The following is an 18,314-nucleotide window of genomic DNA, read 5'->3' on the forward strand; positions in this document are numbered from 1 at the left end:
TAGATATAGATATAGATATAGATATAGATATAGATATGTGTATATATCTGTATGTATCTCTATATATATATGGTGTGCTCTGCCCACAAAAACAGAGACAAATTTTCCAAGTCCACTAGCCAGCTGTCCTGGTTTAACCTGAGCTAGCAATATAACCAAATAACCGCTTGCTCATTCCCCTCGCTTTCACCCTCTAAATACGGGACACAATCCAAAAGGAAAGGAGAAACTTGGATTGAGATAAACATAGTTTAGTAAAATAACAAAATACTAATACACTACTAGTAAATATGTGTATATAAAATAGAAATAGAATATAAAATAAAAGATACTCAATGTAATTCCTCACAAACTCCATCCACACTGAGCAGCCAGTCCCAGGAAGTAGCAACCTGGTCCAGAAGAGCCAATCCCATAGAGAGAAAAGAGAAAAAAGGCAGAAAGAGCCAGATGCCTCTGCAAAATGGCAGGATGGCATATGCCCCCCTTACTAGTCACCTCACACCTGGGGGCAGAGCTCAGAATGTCCTTGGCTCACAGACCAGAGCAATTAAAAACTATAACTCTGTGCTGGGGTGTTTTCTCTTGTTCTCAAACTAAATTCAAACAACGACTGTGTGAGCTATGAAGAAGAAAGGTTTCTAACTGCATGAAGAAAATTAACTCATTTTCAGTCAAACCAGCACACAGAGCTTCAAAGACACACTGCAGTACCCCAAAACACTGACAGTGCTGAGAGTCCAAGGGAGCAAGAGGTAAAGGCACAAGTGCTCCCTCCAAACCTACACGGATGTCTTCATGTCTGCCAGCATGGAATCATAGAATCACAGAAGAGTTTGGGTTGAAGGGCCCTTCCCAGCTCCCGCAGTGCCACCCCTGCCATGAGCAGGGACATCTGCACCAGCTCAGTTTGCTCAGAGCCCAGTCCAGCCTGGCCTGGGATGTCTCCAGGGATGGTTCATCCACCACCTCTCTGGCCAACCTGGGCCAGGCTCTCACCACCCTCACTGTAAATAATTTCTTTCCTGTGTCCAGCCTGAATCTCTCCTCCTCTAGTCTGAAACCATCACCCCTTGTCCTATGGCAACGGGTCCTGCTAAAAAGTCTGTTCCCATCTTTCTTATTGGCCCCTTTAGGTACCGAAAGGCCACAATAAGGTCTCCCTGGAGCCTTCTCTTCTCCAGGCTGAACAATCCAAAGTCTCTCAGCCTTTCCTCACAGGAGAGGTGCTCCATCCCTCGGATCATTTCTGTGGCTCCTCTGGCCCCTCTCCAACACGTCCACAACTTTTCTGTGCTGAGGGCTCCAGAGCTGGACGCAGGACTGCAGGGGGGTCTCACCAGAGCAGAGCAAAGGAGCAGAGTCACCTCCTTTGACCCACTGGCCACAGTGATTTTGATGCAACCCAAGATACGATTGGTCTTCTGGGCTGCAAGTGCACATTGCCGTTTCATGTATCATCTTTCATACCCCAGCACCCCCAAGTCCTTTTCCTCAGGGCTGCTCTCAATGTTTTCATCCCCAGCCTGTAGCGATGCCAGGGGTTTCTACAAACTAGGTGCAGGACCTTGCACTTGGCCTTGTTGAACCTCATGAGGTTCACATGGGCCCACTTCTCGAGCTTGTCCAGGTCCCTCTGGATGGCATCCCGTCCCTCAGGCATGTCAAGTGCACCCCTCAGCTTGGTGTCATCTGCAAACGTGTTGAGGCTGCACTCGATCCCACTGTCTATGTCATTACATCAGCAACTGGAAGAAATGGGGTAATCCTGTTCCTGTCAAGAGAGAGAAAATCAGGGTTGAGAGGATGAAGGTGGGTGGGTTATATGCATGCGATAGGTACACAGGCCATTTGTGAACAGTGGGCCAGGTCTTTATGGTCCTTTGCCACTTAGAATCCCACTAGCAGTGGGATCCAGAGGGGCTGCATGCCGCTGAAAATAGCTGAGCCTGACAGACAGGCCTTAGAGGTGAGACTGAGTGCTGAGACTTGAACTTCACTGGTAAGACCTGAGAGGACAAGAGAGGTAAGGAGGAGAGGAGGTGAAAGGAGGTGAAAGGAGAGAAAGTAATTTACTTGAGAAATTAGAAGATTTCCAGAATTTTACAAATATTATAGGATGCAGCTGTTAGCGAAAGACAGTATCAACAAAAATGTTTAATTTTGCATGTGGTTAGGTATAAAAGGTCAATGTTAAAAGCCTCAGAAACAGGGTACACAGATTGCAACTGGATACTCTGTTTACCAAAAAGCAGTGCTATGTTTGCAGGGCTGAGGGGAAAGAACTCTCTCTATTCCACCAGTCTTTCAGAAGAGGGATATTCCAGTCAGAATACATAATTCATCCCCCAATCTTCGTACAGCTAAGAGTATGTGCAAGGTAGAACATATGCATCACCTACCACTTTGCCAAAGGAAAAAAAAAAGTGTAAAAAAGATGAGAAAACTAAATGACAGGATCACGATAAATGGATAGAAGAGCTGAATTAAATTCTTCGTACCATGCTAAACTAAACCATAGTGAAGCAGTCAGGAACATGGATGCCAAACTTCTCTTATATGTGAATCTTGGTCCATAGATGTAGATACCTTTGCTGCCAACTGAAAAGTCCCAATTTATGACTTGTTACCATGTATAAATTTTAAAAAGAAAACAGAGGTTGTCCAGTGTATCTTTCTGCTTAGTGAAAGCTCCACAGTTTGTATTCAGCTCCACATGGATGATGGATGTGACCCAGAACTTAAGATAATCCCTTATCCTTCTGTGATGATATTTAGAGCCCAGCTGGGACACTCCATAGGGTCTAAACCATTTCTCTACATCTGTGTACACATTTCTAAATACAAGTCCAAGAATGCCTCTATAAAAGACAGAAAACCAGAGGCACTTCCCAGTGCCATCCCAGTTGTCTTGATAACTACTTTGTACAGGATGATTGGTGTCTGGAGGTGCTTGTAATTTATCATTTTCTTGGGGCATTTTAAAGTGATGTCAGTTCTTCATAAATTATGTCAGAGTGGCATTACATTCAGGAATTATTATGTTAGGCTGGGATTTGCTTGGAGTTCTATATCACTAATGCTTTTTTTTCCTTCTTCTTCTTCTCTCTTGAGTCTTCGTTCTTGATGAAATGTGGTTCTTAATGGGCCTTCTCCACAAAGTATGCCAGCAGGTGTAAGTAACTCACATGCTTGTGCTTTGAAGCTGTGCAGAAACAACACTTTGTCATGCACAGGCTGCCTTCCCTTCCAACAGCAAGATAAAGGGCATCAGCACGGAGTCTTCCTCTGGCTAGAGGGTCCTTCATTTCTATTCACTGAAGAATCAGCTGAAGAACAACTCACAGAGGATTTCCATTTTATTTTTATTTTAGACACATTATAATTAGTAGCTGTAGGAGTATACTAGTTTATTTTGTTATTTTATTAAACTGGTTTTATGTCAATCCATGAGTTTCCGCCTTCCCTTTTGCTTCTCTCCCCTGCTTGGAGAGGGGGGACAGGTGGACTGAGTGAGCGGCTGTCATGGTTTTGATCACTCGCTGGGGTTAAACCACAACAGCTTGGAAAAGGTTCACAGCATGAGTTGCTCCGTCGCCTTCCCAGGGACCAAGGTGAAGCTGGGCAGCCTGTAGTTCTCCATGTCCTCCTTCTTCTCCTTTTCAAAGACAGGAGTGACATTTCCATTACTTCCTTCCTTCCTCAGACATCTCTCCCAGTCACAGTGAGCATTCAAAGATTATGGAGTGTGGCTCATGATGCCATCGGCCAGATCCCTCAGCACTCATGGGAGCATCCCGTCAGGGTTCATGGACTTATGTATGTCCGGTATTCCCTGACGTGATCTTCTTTCACCAAGGATATGCTGTCCATGCCCCAGACTCTCCCCCTGATCTCTAGGGCCTGGGATTCCTGAAGTCTTGCTAGTAAAGACCAAGGCCAAGGCGGCATTCAGTACTTCAACCTTTTCTGTGTCCTGTGTCACCAGGTTCCCCAACTCATTCAGCAATGGGCCCACATTTTCCCTAGTCTGCCTTTTGTCACCTATGTACTTACAGAAGCCTTGCTTGCTGTCTTTGGCATCCCTGGCCAGATTCAATTCAATTTCAGCTTTGGCTTTCATAACCGTGTCTATTGCATGCTCAGACAGAGCATGAACATCTGAAAAAAAGGAATTCTTAATTATCTCATGCACTTTCACCATGCAAAGAGGCAGAGAGATGCTTTAGAGATGTGTGGCTGATGAAAAATCCCTTGAGCCATGCACAGGCACGCACGCACATGCACCACACACTGGGGGAATGCTCTGAAGAGGCAGGCGGAGCCCAGGAACCCTTGAGGCTCAGAGGAGGAGGATGGAGCAAGCGTTCACAGCTGTTGCAAGAGAAACCAAAAGCATCCCAATATGAAAGGAAACTGGAAGAGTTATTTGTTTGGGTTTGGTTTTGGTTTTTTTTGACAAACGAGCAAAAACTATAACAACCACTTGTACTTAAGGAAATGCAGACATAGAGCAGGGCAAAAGTCATTTTAGGATTATGTTAAAGTAACTTATCTTGAGCATTTATTAGGGTCAGTCTGAATCGCCCGTGATGCCAATTTGAAAGTGACCTCCTTAAGTTGGAAGCTTTTCATCTTCTTTTCTCCCCTGTCCTGTCCTGTCCTGTTGAGGAGGGGGAGTGAGAGAGTGGCTGGGTGGGAGCCTGGCAGCTGCCCAAAGCCAGGTCACCACACACAGATAAAGACATTTGCATTCACACAGATGAGAGAAGGAGAGAATTCACAGAAATGAGAAAGCCACATAGCTCGTGACAGACCAGCAGCAGGATGAGATCCTGCTGTACATGGTGCACGCTCAGGGAGTTGGGGCTCAACTCAACCCTCTTTGCAACGGGAGAATATTAATGGCTCCTCTGTGATGTTTCCCAGCTGCACTGGTACAACTTCTTCCACTTGCTTGACTTGTCTTCCTAGATTTTTCAGGATGCAAACCCAGGCTTTACAGAGTTGATTGAGTGTCAAATGCCTCAGTCTTGAATTCACATCACCTAATTTTTCAACTGTGTCTTACATGGAGTTACCACACCCTCATGGAGAGTGCTTCAGATGACCAGCAGACGTCTACCAAAAGAAATCTACAATTTCCAGAATAAAGTGGACAAAAGCATTAAAAAAATAAGACGCCTAAAAATAACTGCAAATGTGTGTTATTGTATGGCTTGCTGTATTTAAGGCCATGTAATACACTGGTATCATATTGCGATGCTCTATATTCATAACACCATTGCTACTCAAGTATTTGTTATGATCTCTTAGAAGTATTTTCAGCTACTGAGAAATGAACATATGTCAAATTCCATTTTCCTCCCAAATATTAGTCAACTAGAGAAGAAAAAGAAAAAACCAATACCCTATTATTTCTGTTAACAATTGCTTTGCTTACTTACACAATTCTGAACAAGTGGAAGGAAACTTCCCTTATACTATACTTAGATTGCTAGTATGTCATAAAACATACTGCACATTTATATAGCCCACAGACTTAAAAAAAATCACTTAACACATGATTTCATCATGCTAAGAAGTTGCTGTCTGGAGATTTGATCCTACTGAGAGCAAATGAAAATTCAAATACCTCCACCCGTTCGCTGTAGGAGCCTTTGGAATCAGAGACAAGATGCAGCTGCCTACAGATGAAATCAAAGTGATTTTTCTTTTCCTTTTTCTCTCTAGTCATAGTTTCTCATCCTCTCTGCCTTGGGAATTATTGCCTCTACTGAAGAGAGAGAGAAAACTCTACCTGTTTTAGTAAGATAAGGTAATATTTAAATTTCTGTTCTTCATTCTTACTTGATCCCTATGGCAGAACCAAGACATAAGTGTGTTTCCATGGTTTATTTTTCTAATTGCAGCCTGGAACTGCTATTATGATATACAAGAGGAAACCATCCCACCTACCTTCAACACAGATTTTTACATCTGAATTAGTCACTCAAACAAGAGAAATACGAACCTCCGTGGCATCAGTGATTCATATAATTTGAGATGCCGCCGGTGGTGAAACATTAATTATACTGACAGTATACCTGCTTATTTCTATTGTCTATAGAAAACTTTGGCAACTGTGGCTGCCAATTTTGCTGATACATGTTGAACAAAGGAATCACAGCATCTATACTTTCTCCTGTCCCCATTTTCTCTTTCATCTTTGCTAAGGAAAAGAAAAAGGCATTTTCAGGAATCCTGAAAACCCAACCACTCCGAAATCTTAAGCTACTTTATTGTTATTAGCGATACAGTTTTACTGCTATGTAGGTAGCAAGAGTCTTCCTTCATCTGTAGATGGAAGCCACAATCCCACTGTACATACAGATATCATCATGGGAGGTGAAGCAATTTATTTCTCACTATTAGTTTGAGGTTTTTGTGACACACAAATATATATATTCTCAATTCATGCACAGGAATCCTAAAGAGAAAGTGTTAATCCTTAGTTCTCTTAGAGTAAAACTAAACTTTAGATGTTGTGGACAACATTATCTCCATCCCAATGGTGTAAATACAGGAAGAAAAAACAAAAGAAAACAAAACTGATTCTATTATTCTCTCTATGTGTCTTTCAAAAATCAGCCAAGTATATTTTGGCTGAAACAGTCCAGGAAGTTTCCCAGAGAAATAATTCTGTTAGCAGATCTGCTGAGATGATAAATTCCCAGAAAATGGCAGCAAGCTGTAGATGCTGGCGACCACTTTTATGTGGGCAGTCATTGGTATGCTGAACATCCTTTTACTTCCCAGACCTTCTCTTTAATGAAAACTCAGAATATGGATTTTATATGATTTGATGAAACAAAAGTAAGTGCGCGAACACTTTTATGAATTCAAAGTTGTTTAGGTTTGGATTGTATTTTGCAGGGTTAACAGTGAAAATAATGCAGGTAGATCACTTCTGCTTGAGTCAGACCAGGAGGTGGAAAGCCACAGGATCTCCACATCACCTGGCTTAGAGCACCAATAATATTTCATTTAATTCCAGCTATCAAAAAGTCGGGTCATTGTATACTCACTTCACTATTAATGACACCTCCAATCCTGGCATCCTTGGACATCTGCCTCAGAAGGAAATAAACTGTGCTTCTGTCTTGTGCTGTATTTCCCACCATTAAATATAAAGCAATTCCAAGATGACTGGCTCACATTTAGATGCCTTCAGACATTTGGATGCTGAAATTTACTGAGAGACATCCAGCCCATCCACCGTGAATTCTTCTGTCACATCACAGATGCCACTCTTATACTAAGGTGACCTGCCCTTTGGAAATATTCATTTCTTTCTATATAAAACAAAGACAGAATGGTCATTGGAAATTTGTATGTCTATTTTCTGTTTACCTAATTTAGAGAAGATGAATCCCAGCCTGTGACTGTTAAAGATGATCTTGTATAGGTTGCCCAGATGAGATTTTTTTCCACTGGGATCACTGTCATATCCAGTCCAAGTTTCATCTCATTCATATTTTAAGCTCCATTTTACTTGCAACTGTAGCTATTCCTGAAGACCACAAGTCTGTCCCAAGCTACTAATCTTTTTGTTGTGTGTTTTGTTTTGCTTTTTCTCTATTAGGACAGGAGCTGTTGAGGAAATGAAGCCAGGAAACCAAACCGTCGCTACTCACTTCTTACTTTCGGGGTTTGCCTTCCATGGCAAGACGCAGCTGCTATTTTTCATGCTGATTTCCATCATGTTCCTGGCCACGTTGATAGGGAACTCTCTAATTGTTGTGATCGCAACCGTTGACCCTCTCCTACACACGCCGATGTACTACCTCCTAAAGAATCTTGCCTTGACAGAAATCTGCTACAGCCTCACCATTGTCCCCAAGATGCTTGCAATTCTGCTGGTGGAGAGAAAAATTATTTCCTTCACAGCTTGTGCCTTGCAGCTCAACTGCGTTTTTATTTTTGTAACCTGTGAGTGTTTCCTCTTAGGAGCAATGGCTTATGACCGGCAAGCAGCAATATGCCACCCATTGCATTATGCCACCATGATGAACAGGGATCGCTGCTTCAAGATGGCCATTGGGTCTTGGCTGTCTGGTGTCCCTGTGGCTCTGGGCTTCACCACATGGTTATTTACCCTGCCCTTCTGTGGGAGAAACACAGTCGATCATTTCTTTTGTGATGTTTCTCCTTTGCTGAAGCTGGTGTGTGTAGACACAGCCTTCTTTGAACTACTGATTTTTATTGCTGTTGTCCTAATAGTCCTGATTCCCTTTTCTCTGATAGCCATCTCTTATCTTTGCATTAACCAAACCTTGTCAATCAATGACTCAATGAAGGGCAAACAGGGAGGAACAAAGGGAGGAAAGGGTATAAAACGGGCTGGTCCCATGAAAACAGGGCCAGTCAGTGCACTCATCTGGTTGAGCCCTGCATCTCATCTCTGCAGTCTGTCTGCAGTCTGTGGACACCCTGCAGCCTGTAGTGTCAGTGACTGGAGCGAGTGGGATTACAAACAAAGAATAACCAAAACTGTCTTACTATCAGAGTGGTATGTAGGGCAGCCAGACCTTGGTATGGATCCCACAATTTTTCTGGGTGGCTGTTTTGCTTCAGAAAGGAAACCAGGAGCCCTTGGGGTGACTCCTGACTTTGAGATGCAAATTTGCAAAGTTTTTGGCTACAAAGATGCCAGAAACTCCTCCTTATCTGTGAAACGCCAATAAAAAGAAAACATCAGAAATCCAAAGAGATCAGAAATCCAAAGAGATCACAATGGATGGAACAAATGTGAAGTTTCACAAATTCTAACTCTAACATTTGAAAGAGATTTAGGAAACGTTGCCCAACACTTTGTTGCTCTGCAATTCACCATTGATTCAGAAATACCATCTCAGGAGAGTGATCAAAGCAATAGGAAATTTAATTCCCACATGATGTTGTTGATATTTTGCACATTCTGGATATGAAGAAAAGACTTTATTCCTCCTTTAACTAGGTCATCAGAGATTTCTAGTAGCATTCGCAAGGCTTCCTCCATGTGTCCTACCTGAATAACTACCAGCCCCTGACAACTCATAGTAGTCATTGTCATCACAGCTGCAGTATTGATCTCTCAGCTACAAGAATGCCAAGGAGATACCACAGAAAAAAGGAGAGCAGGAATTCTCAGTCTCTTAACTCCACAAAATATGCTAGTTTATCCTTACTACAATAAGAAAAGTGCTGATTGACAGTGAGGTGAGGTTTGTGCAGAATTAACATTTTTTTATTATTATGCAGTTTACATAGTTGGAAAATTAGGCAAGATTCAGCATGAAAAATCTAGTCTTTGCATTGTATTTAAGGTAGAGTCTTAAAAAAAAAAAAAAAAGATTGGGAGAACTATTTTCCTTTGACTGGATGTGTTCATCAGTTAATCAGAGAAAATATTAGTCATCACCTGTGCAACAGAAGGGAAGTGTTAGAAAGAGAAGAAAAAAAATATTTAGAGGGAACAGAGGAAAGGGATTAGACCACCTGTGGTTGACTGAGAAAATCAGGCAAAACCAGAGGACGTTGTGGAGCACACCTTAATGAAGTGCTGTTTTTCTGTAGATGCATTTCAATGAGGAAGACTTTGGTGTCTAAAGGCGGCAAATCACATGTAAGAAACTGAAGCATTGGTATTGCACAGAGAATGGCACCTCTAACTCTTCCAGTGCAGGTGACAGACTAAAATATTGGTAAGGCTGTAATATTATCAAATCTAAAGTTTCCAATGGAGCTTGTTCAATGATCAAACTAAAACTCTTTTCAGAGAAATATGGTCACTGCATGCATATGTGCATAAATTACCTTTAGGCTACATGCTCATGTTCTTTTATTGTGAAATCAGTTTGGAAGTTCTCTATTTCCTGTTTTCATGCTGAAAATATAAGCTAAGGAAGCATGAGAAAAAGAGTGATAGGGCTGGAGACCTCTCATAATGGCTTTCAAAAATCACCTATATGTATCTATATATGTTCTAACCTCTATTCAAGACATATTTCACAAGTAATTATTTTTTCATTAGTTGGATTCATCAATCTTAATCATCACTGCATTGAATGTACAGAGAAAACTACTCATCTTGTAAGATTTGCAGTCTCTATTTTAAGTTAGAAATAGCTGTGCCTGCCGGCTCTAGTAAAATAATGTCAGGAGTTTGTTCTTTGTTCTATATGAAAAAAAAGTGAAAGCAAGTGCGTACTCCTTTGCATTTCAGAAGACTAACGACGCTGACAGAACTGACTGTGTGGTCTCAGTGGGGCAGTACGACCGGCTTTCAGCGGGATGAGCCCATTTCTCTGGAACTTGCACCAGGCAACTCGTCTCCTGCCAGTTCAGTCTTGCTCCATCACAGTATTGCAGGAGATGAGATGTTGCCTTTTGTCCCATTCGTCTGCTACTGAGCAACCAAGAGACATTCTTTAGGCAAAGTATACAGTCCAATAGCAAAACCAGTTTGTGATCACAAGCTCAGGCAGTTTCTTCCTTTATTCTCATCAGCAGCCAGAAGAAATGCTGATGATTGTACAGTACCTTGGAGCACCTTCTGCTGGCTGTTGATACAAAATTGGAAATCGTACAATTTTTCAGATGGAAGAACTGTCTGGAAGAGATGGTAAGCACTACAAATGTGAAAGTTGAGATTGGCTTAATGAAATGTAGGCACAATAGTGGAAAGGAAACTTTAGGAGTGATTTACATGATGAGTTAGAAGCTTTATTGATGAGATCACGAGTTGTAGCAGGAAGTTAGAGATGACCACAAATGAAATATGAATGTGGCTGAAGGTGAGGATGTAGTCCTGTTTTACATCTTACATCTTCTGCTCTTATGCATAGGTGGAAGGCTTTATTTTAAGATTTCCATGGTTCTAGACAGGAAGTAAGAGAGGATTACATTAATTTTGGTCCACGTTAGTTTCTTTTCTGTTTGATTACGTCTGATGTTTTGTAATGCTCTTGCTGCTCACAACTGTGGAACCTTGATATTTTGCTTGTGCTTCTTATTGTTCTAGCAATGCTGAACCAGGCAGAGCTCAGCGAGTTCATCCTTTTGGGCTTCACCAACATGCAGGGCCTGCAGCACTTTGTCTTCTTCCTGTTGCTCTACTTGACCAGTCTTCTGGCCACCATGGCCTAAGACCAGACATGAGATCTGCCCTGAAAAAAATGCTAGGGAAAAAACTCTTTCCTGGAGGAAAGTGATTAAATCAAGGACAAGGCTCAGAATGTGGTTACTCCGCCTCTCCTATTTCTAAGGAGAGAGCTCAGAAGGACACTATATTGCAAGAGACTTGAAAACTGACTGATTATCTCAGGTAGTTTAACACATTAAGAAGTTAATTGTGTAGATCTAAATGAAACAGGAGATATTCAAGGACCTGGTGCTTCTTCCAACATATTTAGATGCCATATTTATGGTAGCCCATGCAGGCTCTGGCTTCTAACACAGCAGCATGTGTGCCTCTTGCAGGACTTGAGGCAGAGCTGACAGCCCCGTGCAGGTGTCCTGGATGATCTAAGATAAGAAAGTACTTGTCAGCTCTGGTTAGGCAGCTGAATGACCCTCTGATCATTCAGAGCTCCCGTATAGCGGAAGAGAGTTGGCATGTGTTATGTTCTGGGTGGATATAACTTGAGCATGATATTATCAGTCCTCTGGAGGGATCTGGTGAATGATGAAACAATTGATCTGTATTTACATGGACTACTACAGACATGTTAAATGTCCTCGAGTATCCTACCCTGACTTTTTTGTGGATCCAGAACTGAACACATCTGTTGCGGGTCCTTTGTCACACTTCATGCCTGTGAATTAAGGACATTTCTAAGAGCACTAGATATCTACTTATACTTGGGCATCAAATGCCAGCCTTAATGTGGGATGCAGTGGTTTACAAGTGCTTCTTTTTGAGGTGCTGTGGGTCTTTACACAGACGTTCAGCACCTTCAGTATTAGCCTGGACTACAGTTCCATGTCATGGAATCATATCATAGAATCATAGAATTATTTCTGTTCGAAGAGGCCCTCAGGACCATTGAGTCCAGCCATAACCCAACTCTAGCACTAAACCATGTTCCTAAGAACCTCGTCTAAACGCCTTTTAAACCCCTCCAGGGGTGGTGACTCCACCACTGTCCTGGGCAGCCTATTCCAACACCTGACAACCCTTTCCAGGAAAATTTTTTTCCTAATATCCAGTCTAAATCTCCCCTGGTGCAACTTGAGGCCATTTCCTCTTGTCCTATCACTTACTGCTTGGGAGAAGAGATCAACCCCCTCCATTCTCCAACCTCCTTTCTGGTAGTTGTCGGCAGCAATAAGGTCTCTCCTCAGCCTCCTTTTCTTAAGGCTAAACAGACCCAGTTCCCTCAATCGTTCCTCATCGCACTTGTGTGCTTGTCATGCCATTTTGAGGGAGGCAGTATAGGCCAGAACGATGGTATCCATCCAACAATAATATTAATAATCTCTCTTACAAGCCCTGCATAGATTTTGTGCATGGGGCAGGAGCAGGGTGGCTGCTGTGAATCTAGCCCAGTAGAAGGTCCAACAATTGCTATTACTTTTTTTCTTGTATGTAATAAAGGAGATAAGGAGGGGGAACAAAGACAGGAGCAAGCCAGATCCTACAGAAGGAGACTTGGGTGCCTGAATTCACAGCCTGTAGAATCAAGAACTAATATGGTGAAAGTGATTCTGCATGCACTTTAGCTAGCCAAAGCTGCAGGTGTCATTGAGCTGTTGATGCCATCATGACCTAAAGGGTTACACATGGCCTGTGGCTGTGTACAGATTGTGACTCTGCTTGTAGGCTTCCATAATACACAAGGACATGGGGGCTTTATCCTCAAAATTTCTCTGCTTTAGTATAGATTACCACAAACACTACAAAAATCACCACTAGCAAGTATACCCATGATTAATAAAGCAAATACATATACCTCAAGCTAGTACAAATTATTATCAGCAATCAATAGTATAGCAGCAATCAGTAATAATGCAACAATAACAGCAACAATCAATAACAACAAAAATAATAGCAGCAGTAAATGTATAGATAATATCGTATAATAATATATATTATTACAAACTTATTGCTAATGAAGCAAAATTCTCAATAATATAACAGCATAAATGCTTTCAACAGATCACTTATAGGGTACCAAGAGCATTAAACCAACCCCAGAGGAGGGCCAAACTATCCCAGGGGGTAGGACAATACAGTCTTAGAAGGGGAATCAGCCATCTCAGAGGTAGGAGGACAAACCACATTGACCCCAGAATTTAATTGTGCCCAGAGCAGGACCAAATAATGTAACAGAGTCTCACTTCAAATGTGACCCACATCAGGGAGTTTAGAGTGAGCCAGATGTCCCTGGCAAAGGTCCAAAATCTTGTAGAACGTTAATGCAGAGCTCAATCTGTTGGAAAAGTGTATGCAGAGTAGAGGCAGGAGGAAGGGCAGGAGGTCTGAGCAGCAGCGCTGGTGCTGGCAGGGCCAGGCAGCATCAGGCAGGGCTGGGAGGTCCCTGCAGAGCTGCTGGGGAGAGCAGAGTGGCGCAGCGGGACCGTGCTGGGCCCATAACCCAGAGATCGATGAATCGAAACCATCCTCTGCTGCTTGCTTTTGGCTTCGCCTCGCTCCAGCCCCAACAGACACTGCCTCTCCCTTGCAGCCTTCACCAGGTTCTCCCTGCCCTCCTGCCCTCTGGACACCCAGAGCTGCCCAGGGCTGTCCCACACCCTCAGCCCCCTCTCTCTGCCACTCACGCCTTCTCCTTTGCTTTCTCAGCTGGCACCACTCCCAAAGTGCCCCTCAGCAAGGCAGAGGGGGTTGTGGAGCAGCAGGTAGAGCACAGCACAGAGCTCCCCCAGCAGGCAGGGGATGTCCTGGGGACACTGCTGTTTCTCCCTTCCCACCAGGCAGCTCAGTCCCCAGCTACCCAGACACAAGAGGGGACCTTCAGGGCTCTACAGCTGGGGAGGAGGACAAGCCTGCTTTCCCGTAGTCTGGGAAGCACCAATGCAATTGCCTCCAGAACCCGCGGCTTTCTCTGTCCCAGTCTGTTTGCTGCTGTGCCCACCTGTAGGTCCATCCAGGAGCAGGGCTGAGCAGCTCTTCCCAATGGGCACTGTGTTGGTTCTGTGTGGTTGGGGGTTGGTGGTGGAGCGGAGAGGGAGTGCTGCGGGGTGGCCTCTGAAAGAAGACATGAGATGCTGCACATAGCTGGTTCCATTTCCACAGCTAACCTAACAGGACATTGCTGAGCCATCATCAAAGTTTGTGGCCTCTACAAAAACATAATCCAGAAAGGGTAGAAAATGTTACACAGAGAGAGAAGGAACAAAAAAAAAAGTGTCAGAAAGAGCAGAGGGAAAATGCATACCCCCGGTGCCCTTTGGGTGAGTAGAGGAGTCTGGAGTGAAGGAGTGAAGTTGAGCCTGTGTAGAGGGGAGGAAAGGTGCTGGTTGATGTTTGTGTTTTTGTTAATTTCCCCCAAGTCGAGTCTGGTTTTCCCACAGCGGTTTTTGCTGAGCCGTGTCCCCGCGTTTACCATCAGTTGGAAGCTTTCCTGTCCCATATCTGTTACTGGTCTTTCATATGCGTGGCGAGATTCTTCCCCTCTGACCTGGTCGGGATGTTAGGAGCAGGAGGAGGACAGTGGTGAAGTGCAGCAGCAGTAGACACAATTGCAACCAGTTGCGTTGGTGGTATAGTGGTGAGCATAGCTGCCTTCCAAGCAGTTGACCCGGGTTCGATTCCCGGCCAACGCAAGGAGGTTTTTCTTTCGCTGGGATCCAGAGTGCTTGGCAGCTGCTCCTTGTCAAAGCCACAGAGCCTTGCTTCTCCTGCTGCCCACGGCAGCTCTGGCTCCACACCTCCATGTCCCCCAATCCAGGCAGCAATGGGGAAAGGAAAGTCTCAGCCCTGCTGCTGCATCCCAGCAGAACAGCCCCGTGTCCTGGAAGCTCCCCTCTGCAAGCCGGGCAGGGGGTGATCAGAGCAGCACAGAGGCAGGTGCTGTCGTGTCTCTGTAATGCAGGGTCACAGGTAACAGCCTCTACTCTGGTCCTTTGTTCCCTGCCATCACACAGCTGCTTTTCCTGGGAAGACTCTCCCTCCCTGCTGCTCTTCACTTTCTGTCCCAGAGATCCCAGATGAGGGCTAGTGAGAAATGCTGGTCAGCATCAGGGTCCATATGACTTGGACAACACCCACTGAGACCAGTGTATTCTTCCTGCTGAGATGGCTCCAGGCTGGGCTCAGGAGCTAGGAGACGGGGATTTTTGGACTGGACCTGCCGCTGCTGGTTGCACCTGGCAAGAAAAGCACAATGCTATGTCAGAGTAAAGATGAGGATCGGGAATGCCAAGGTGTGGACCAAGGCATACGTTGTATTTCATGAAACCAGGTTTGCAATTTGAGGGCAGAGTGGGAGGATGCCTGTTCTTTACATAATGTCTCAAAGTCACACTGGAGTGAATTTGTCCTCCATCCTTCTTTATCTTTTCAATCTCCCGAGTGCTGTCTGGCCAGGTGTGGGGTTGCATTCCCTTCAGAGGGACTGCTGCTATGTACAAGGCCTGTGTTCAGAGCACAGTGTTATTTCATCTACAGCACATTTTCTGACAAGAGATCCTGGTATGCATGGTAACTTGGTTTGAAATACTCTGTTTAACAATCAAGACTGCATATCTTGGAGACCTTATGTCCCCAGCCCACATGCAGAGCAACTGACCTAGCTTGTCCAGACTCTGCATTGAAGAGACGTTCTGAAGTTTACTAGAATTGGCTGTAACAAGGTTCTTGTTAATTAAAAACTGAGACACCCTCATTTCTCTTGCAACTTATAGCCAAGGAAAACACAAGGAGCCTCTCACAACTAGACTCTTCACCTCAAGGATGTGAAGCTCCTCAAGTCTATGCTTCCAGGGTTGCTCAAAGAAAAAAAAAGTATAGAGGATTTGGCACAGTGTTTGCAGACTCCCACTATGCCATCCCCTCCAACTCAGGACATTCTATAGTTCTGTGATGAGCAGTGCTACAAGAAGAGGCAGTTACAGAGAGCAGGATCATGATGGCCAGCACTTTCCCCCTTTCCAGTCCATACCCATCCCCTGGAGTTTATTCCCACAACACCAATGAGAGAGAGAATCACAATGGCTCTTCTTCATATGAAGTTTGCAAAAAACAGTGGAGAGGACCTGTCACAAGGCTTGTATAGACATTCACATGTGGTCACTTGGAACACTGGTCTTTGAAAACCCTCACAGGAAAACAGAGTTTGTGTGTGTGACATTTCCTTTATTTCCACCTCTGTCCATTGTTTCTTGCCCTCTTACTGCGTATGTTTGATAAGAGCTCATTCTTATTACTCTGCCTCTCCATCCTCTCACCCCAGGTGTTTGGAGAAATACATAAGGTGCCCCCTCAGCCTTCCCTTCCCCAGGCTACCCAGCCCCAGCTTTCCCAGCCTGTCCTTGTATGGCAAATGAGCAGAGTCCTTAATCACCTCAGTGTTCTTGTGGCAGGGCTGATAGATCCTCTAGCTGTGCAGAAATGGGACTCAGACACATGATGACATCTGTGGAGTCCCTGTAAGGGCACCTGGAATGCAGACATCAGGGTCTCCTCCTGCAGAGGAAGGACACCTTGCAGAAAGATTTCCACTTGCTGCTGGGAGCAGGTAGGACCAAAAGAGAGAGCAGAAGCAACTGCATTCAGTCAGGGGAAGACGTGCACCTGCCCCAATACTCATGCACCTGGAGAAGCAATGACTGCTGAGGGGGATTGCTGGAGAAGCACTGAGGAGAGAAATGCATCATCTGGAAGACTAAACAGAGACACTGGATATTCCTTTGTTCTTGGCTACCTGCTTGTGTGTAGGAGGACTGAGGTGCCACTTCCATCCAAAATATCAATGACTAGCAAAGTGCATCAGCAAAAGGAAAGGAGGGATAACCCTGACCACCAAATGCCAGGAGTCGGGCTGAGATTCAGGCTTAGAAAGGCAACTTCTCCCCGCCTGATTCTGAAGATGCCCTCCACAACTCAGCTGAGCACACATGTCCATTTTTTCTTGTCACCTCAGGAAGCGTTGTCATCACAGCCCAGTTCATCAAGGGGCTTTTGTCCTCTGCTAGGAGGTACTCAGGGCGGGCAGTGAGAAGTCACTGCTTCCTGAACACACATGCAAGATGCTCTGGGTACACTGGCAGAAGACATGAGATCAGCTCTTGGATGCTTTCAGTGGCCGGAGTTAAGACTGACCCTGAGAGAGATCACAAGACTCACATTCCATTTCTGCAGTGCTTTTCGATTTTTCTCTTGCCTGCTTGCTTTTTTGAGTGCTCTGGTATCAGTCCAGGTATCTCTTTTCACAACTACTGGTAAAAAAAAGAGAGAAGCCAATGTTCTTCCTTGCAGAGCAGATGGCTACATGAGGGAGGAAGAGAACAAACCACCAGGATTCTCTACGAACGCTGCTCGAAGTCTTTAATGAGAAGGAGCAAAAGCAGTGGCACAGAACAGTGATCAAGAAACACGTCTGCAGGATTCAAGGAGACACAGAGAACAGCCCATTTCCCAAGGACAAGCTCCACACAAAGCGCTTGCCTTTCCCCATTCTGCTCTACCTGCTGGCAATCCCAGCCCAGCAAGAGCAGTCCCTAACTCCAGCACTCTCCCCTCAGTAGCTGGAGGTTCAGCAAAACAGAAGAGAACGAGACCTTTCTCGAGGAGCTCAGAGCAGAGCAGAGCCAGAGGACAAACAGCAAGGCCTGATGTGCAGCCAGGAGCCGTGGGCACAGGACACCCAGCCCATCTGGGTTTTAAAAGTGGGATGAAACAACCGGACTGAGAATGAGAAAGAGAAGTGGGCATCCCTGAGATGTCATTGTACTGACCGCATGAAGAAATTATTCATCTCATCTCCCCAGACCTTACTCGGTAACTGCTAAGCAGTGCTCATGGCCATCTCCTGGTGGCCCACGAGAGGCACAGTGCAGCCCTGGATGTGCTGTCCTAGAGACAGTGACCTTTCCAACGGTGGCAGAGTTCAGAAGTCAACAGGACAAGGCTCAGAGCTTCCTGAGCTAAGTGGGAAGCTTTGTCTGCTCAGAGCAGGAGATCGCCCCAGAGGACCTCCAGCAGTCCCTTCTAACCATCATTATTCGAAAGAGCATGGTGTCTCAAGAGCCCTTGAACAGCAATCGAATGGCAATGCCTTGGAATTTGGCAGCAGCACAAGACTGCATAGAAGCAGCAGTTGATTCAGGAA

The 18,314-nt window shown here is 44.6% G+C and overlaps 1 protein-coding gene and 1 non-coding gene across 2 annotated transcripts; both read left to right on the plus strand.

The window, feature by feature from the left end:
• Positions 1-7,640: 7,640 nt before the first annotated feature.
• On the plus strand, positions 7,641-11,169 carry LOC135992580 (olfactory receptor 10A7-like). The gene is made up of 2 exons (XM_065641868.1): positions 7,641-8,370; positions 11,045-11,169. Exons 1-2 carry the CDS (start codon positions 7,644-7,646, stop codon positions 11,167-11,169), a joined length of 852 nt encoding a protein of 283 aa, XP_065497940.1. The 5' UTR covers positions 7,641-7,643.
• Positions 11,170-14,736: 3,567 nt separating this feature from the next.
• Positions 14,737-14,808, plus strand: TRNAG-UCC (transfer RNA glycine (anticodon UCC)). Its single transcript has one exon. It is a non-coding gene; the product is annotated as a tRNA-Gly (tRNA).
• The last annotated feature ends 3,506 nt before the right edge of the window (positions 14,809-18,314 follow it).

The sequence above is a fragment of the Caloenas nicobarica genome, chromosome 10 (assembly GCF_036013445.1).
Source record: "Caloenas nicobarica isolate bCalNic1 chromosome 10, bCalNic1.hap1, whole genome shotgun sequence".
Taxonomy (NCBI): Eukaryota; Metazoa; Chordata; class Aves; order Columbiformes; family Columbidae; genus Caloenas; species Caloenas nicobarica.

Bases quoted from the DNA above. Each gene is read 5' to 3' on its own strand.
- LOC135992580 (XM_065641868.1), top strand. From the start codon at position 7,644: ATGAAGCCAGGAAACCAAACCGTCGCTACTCACTTCTTACTTTCGGGG. The intron at 8,371-11,044 runs GTATAAAACGGG...TTATTGTTCTAG, and splicing joins AGGAACAAAGGGAGGAAAGG to CAATGCTGAACCAGGCAGAG.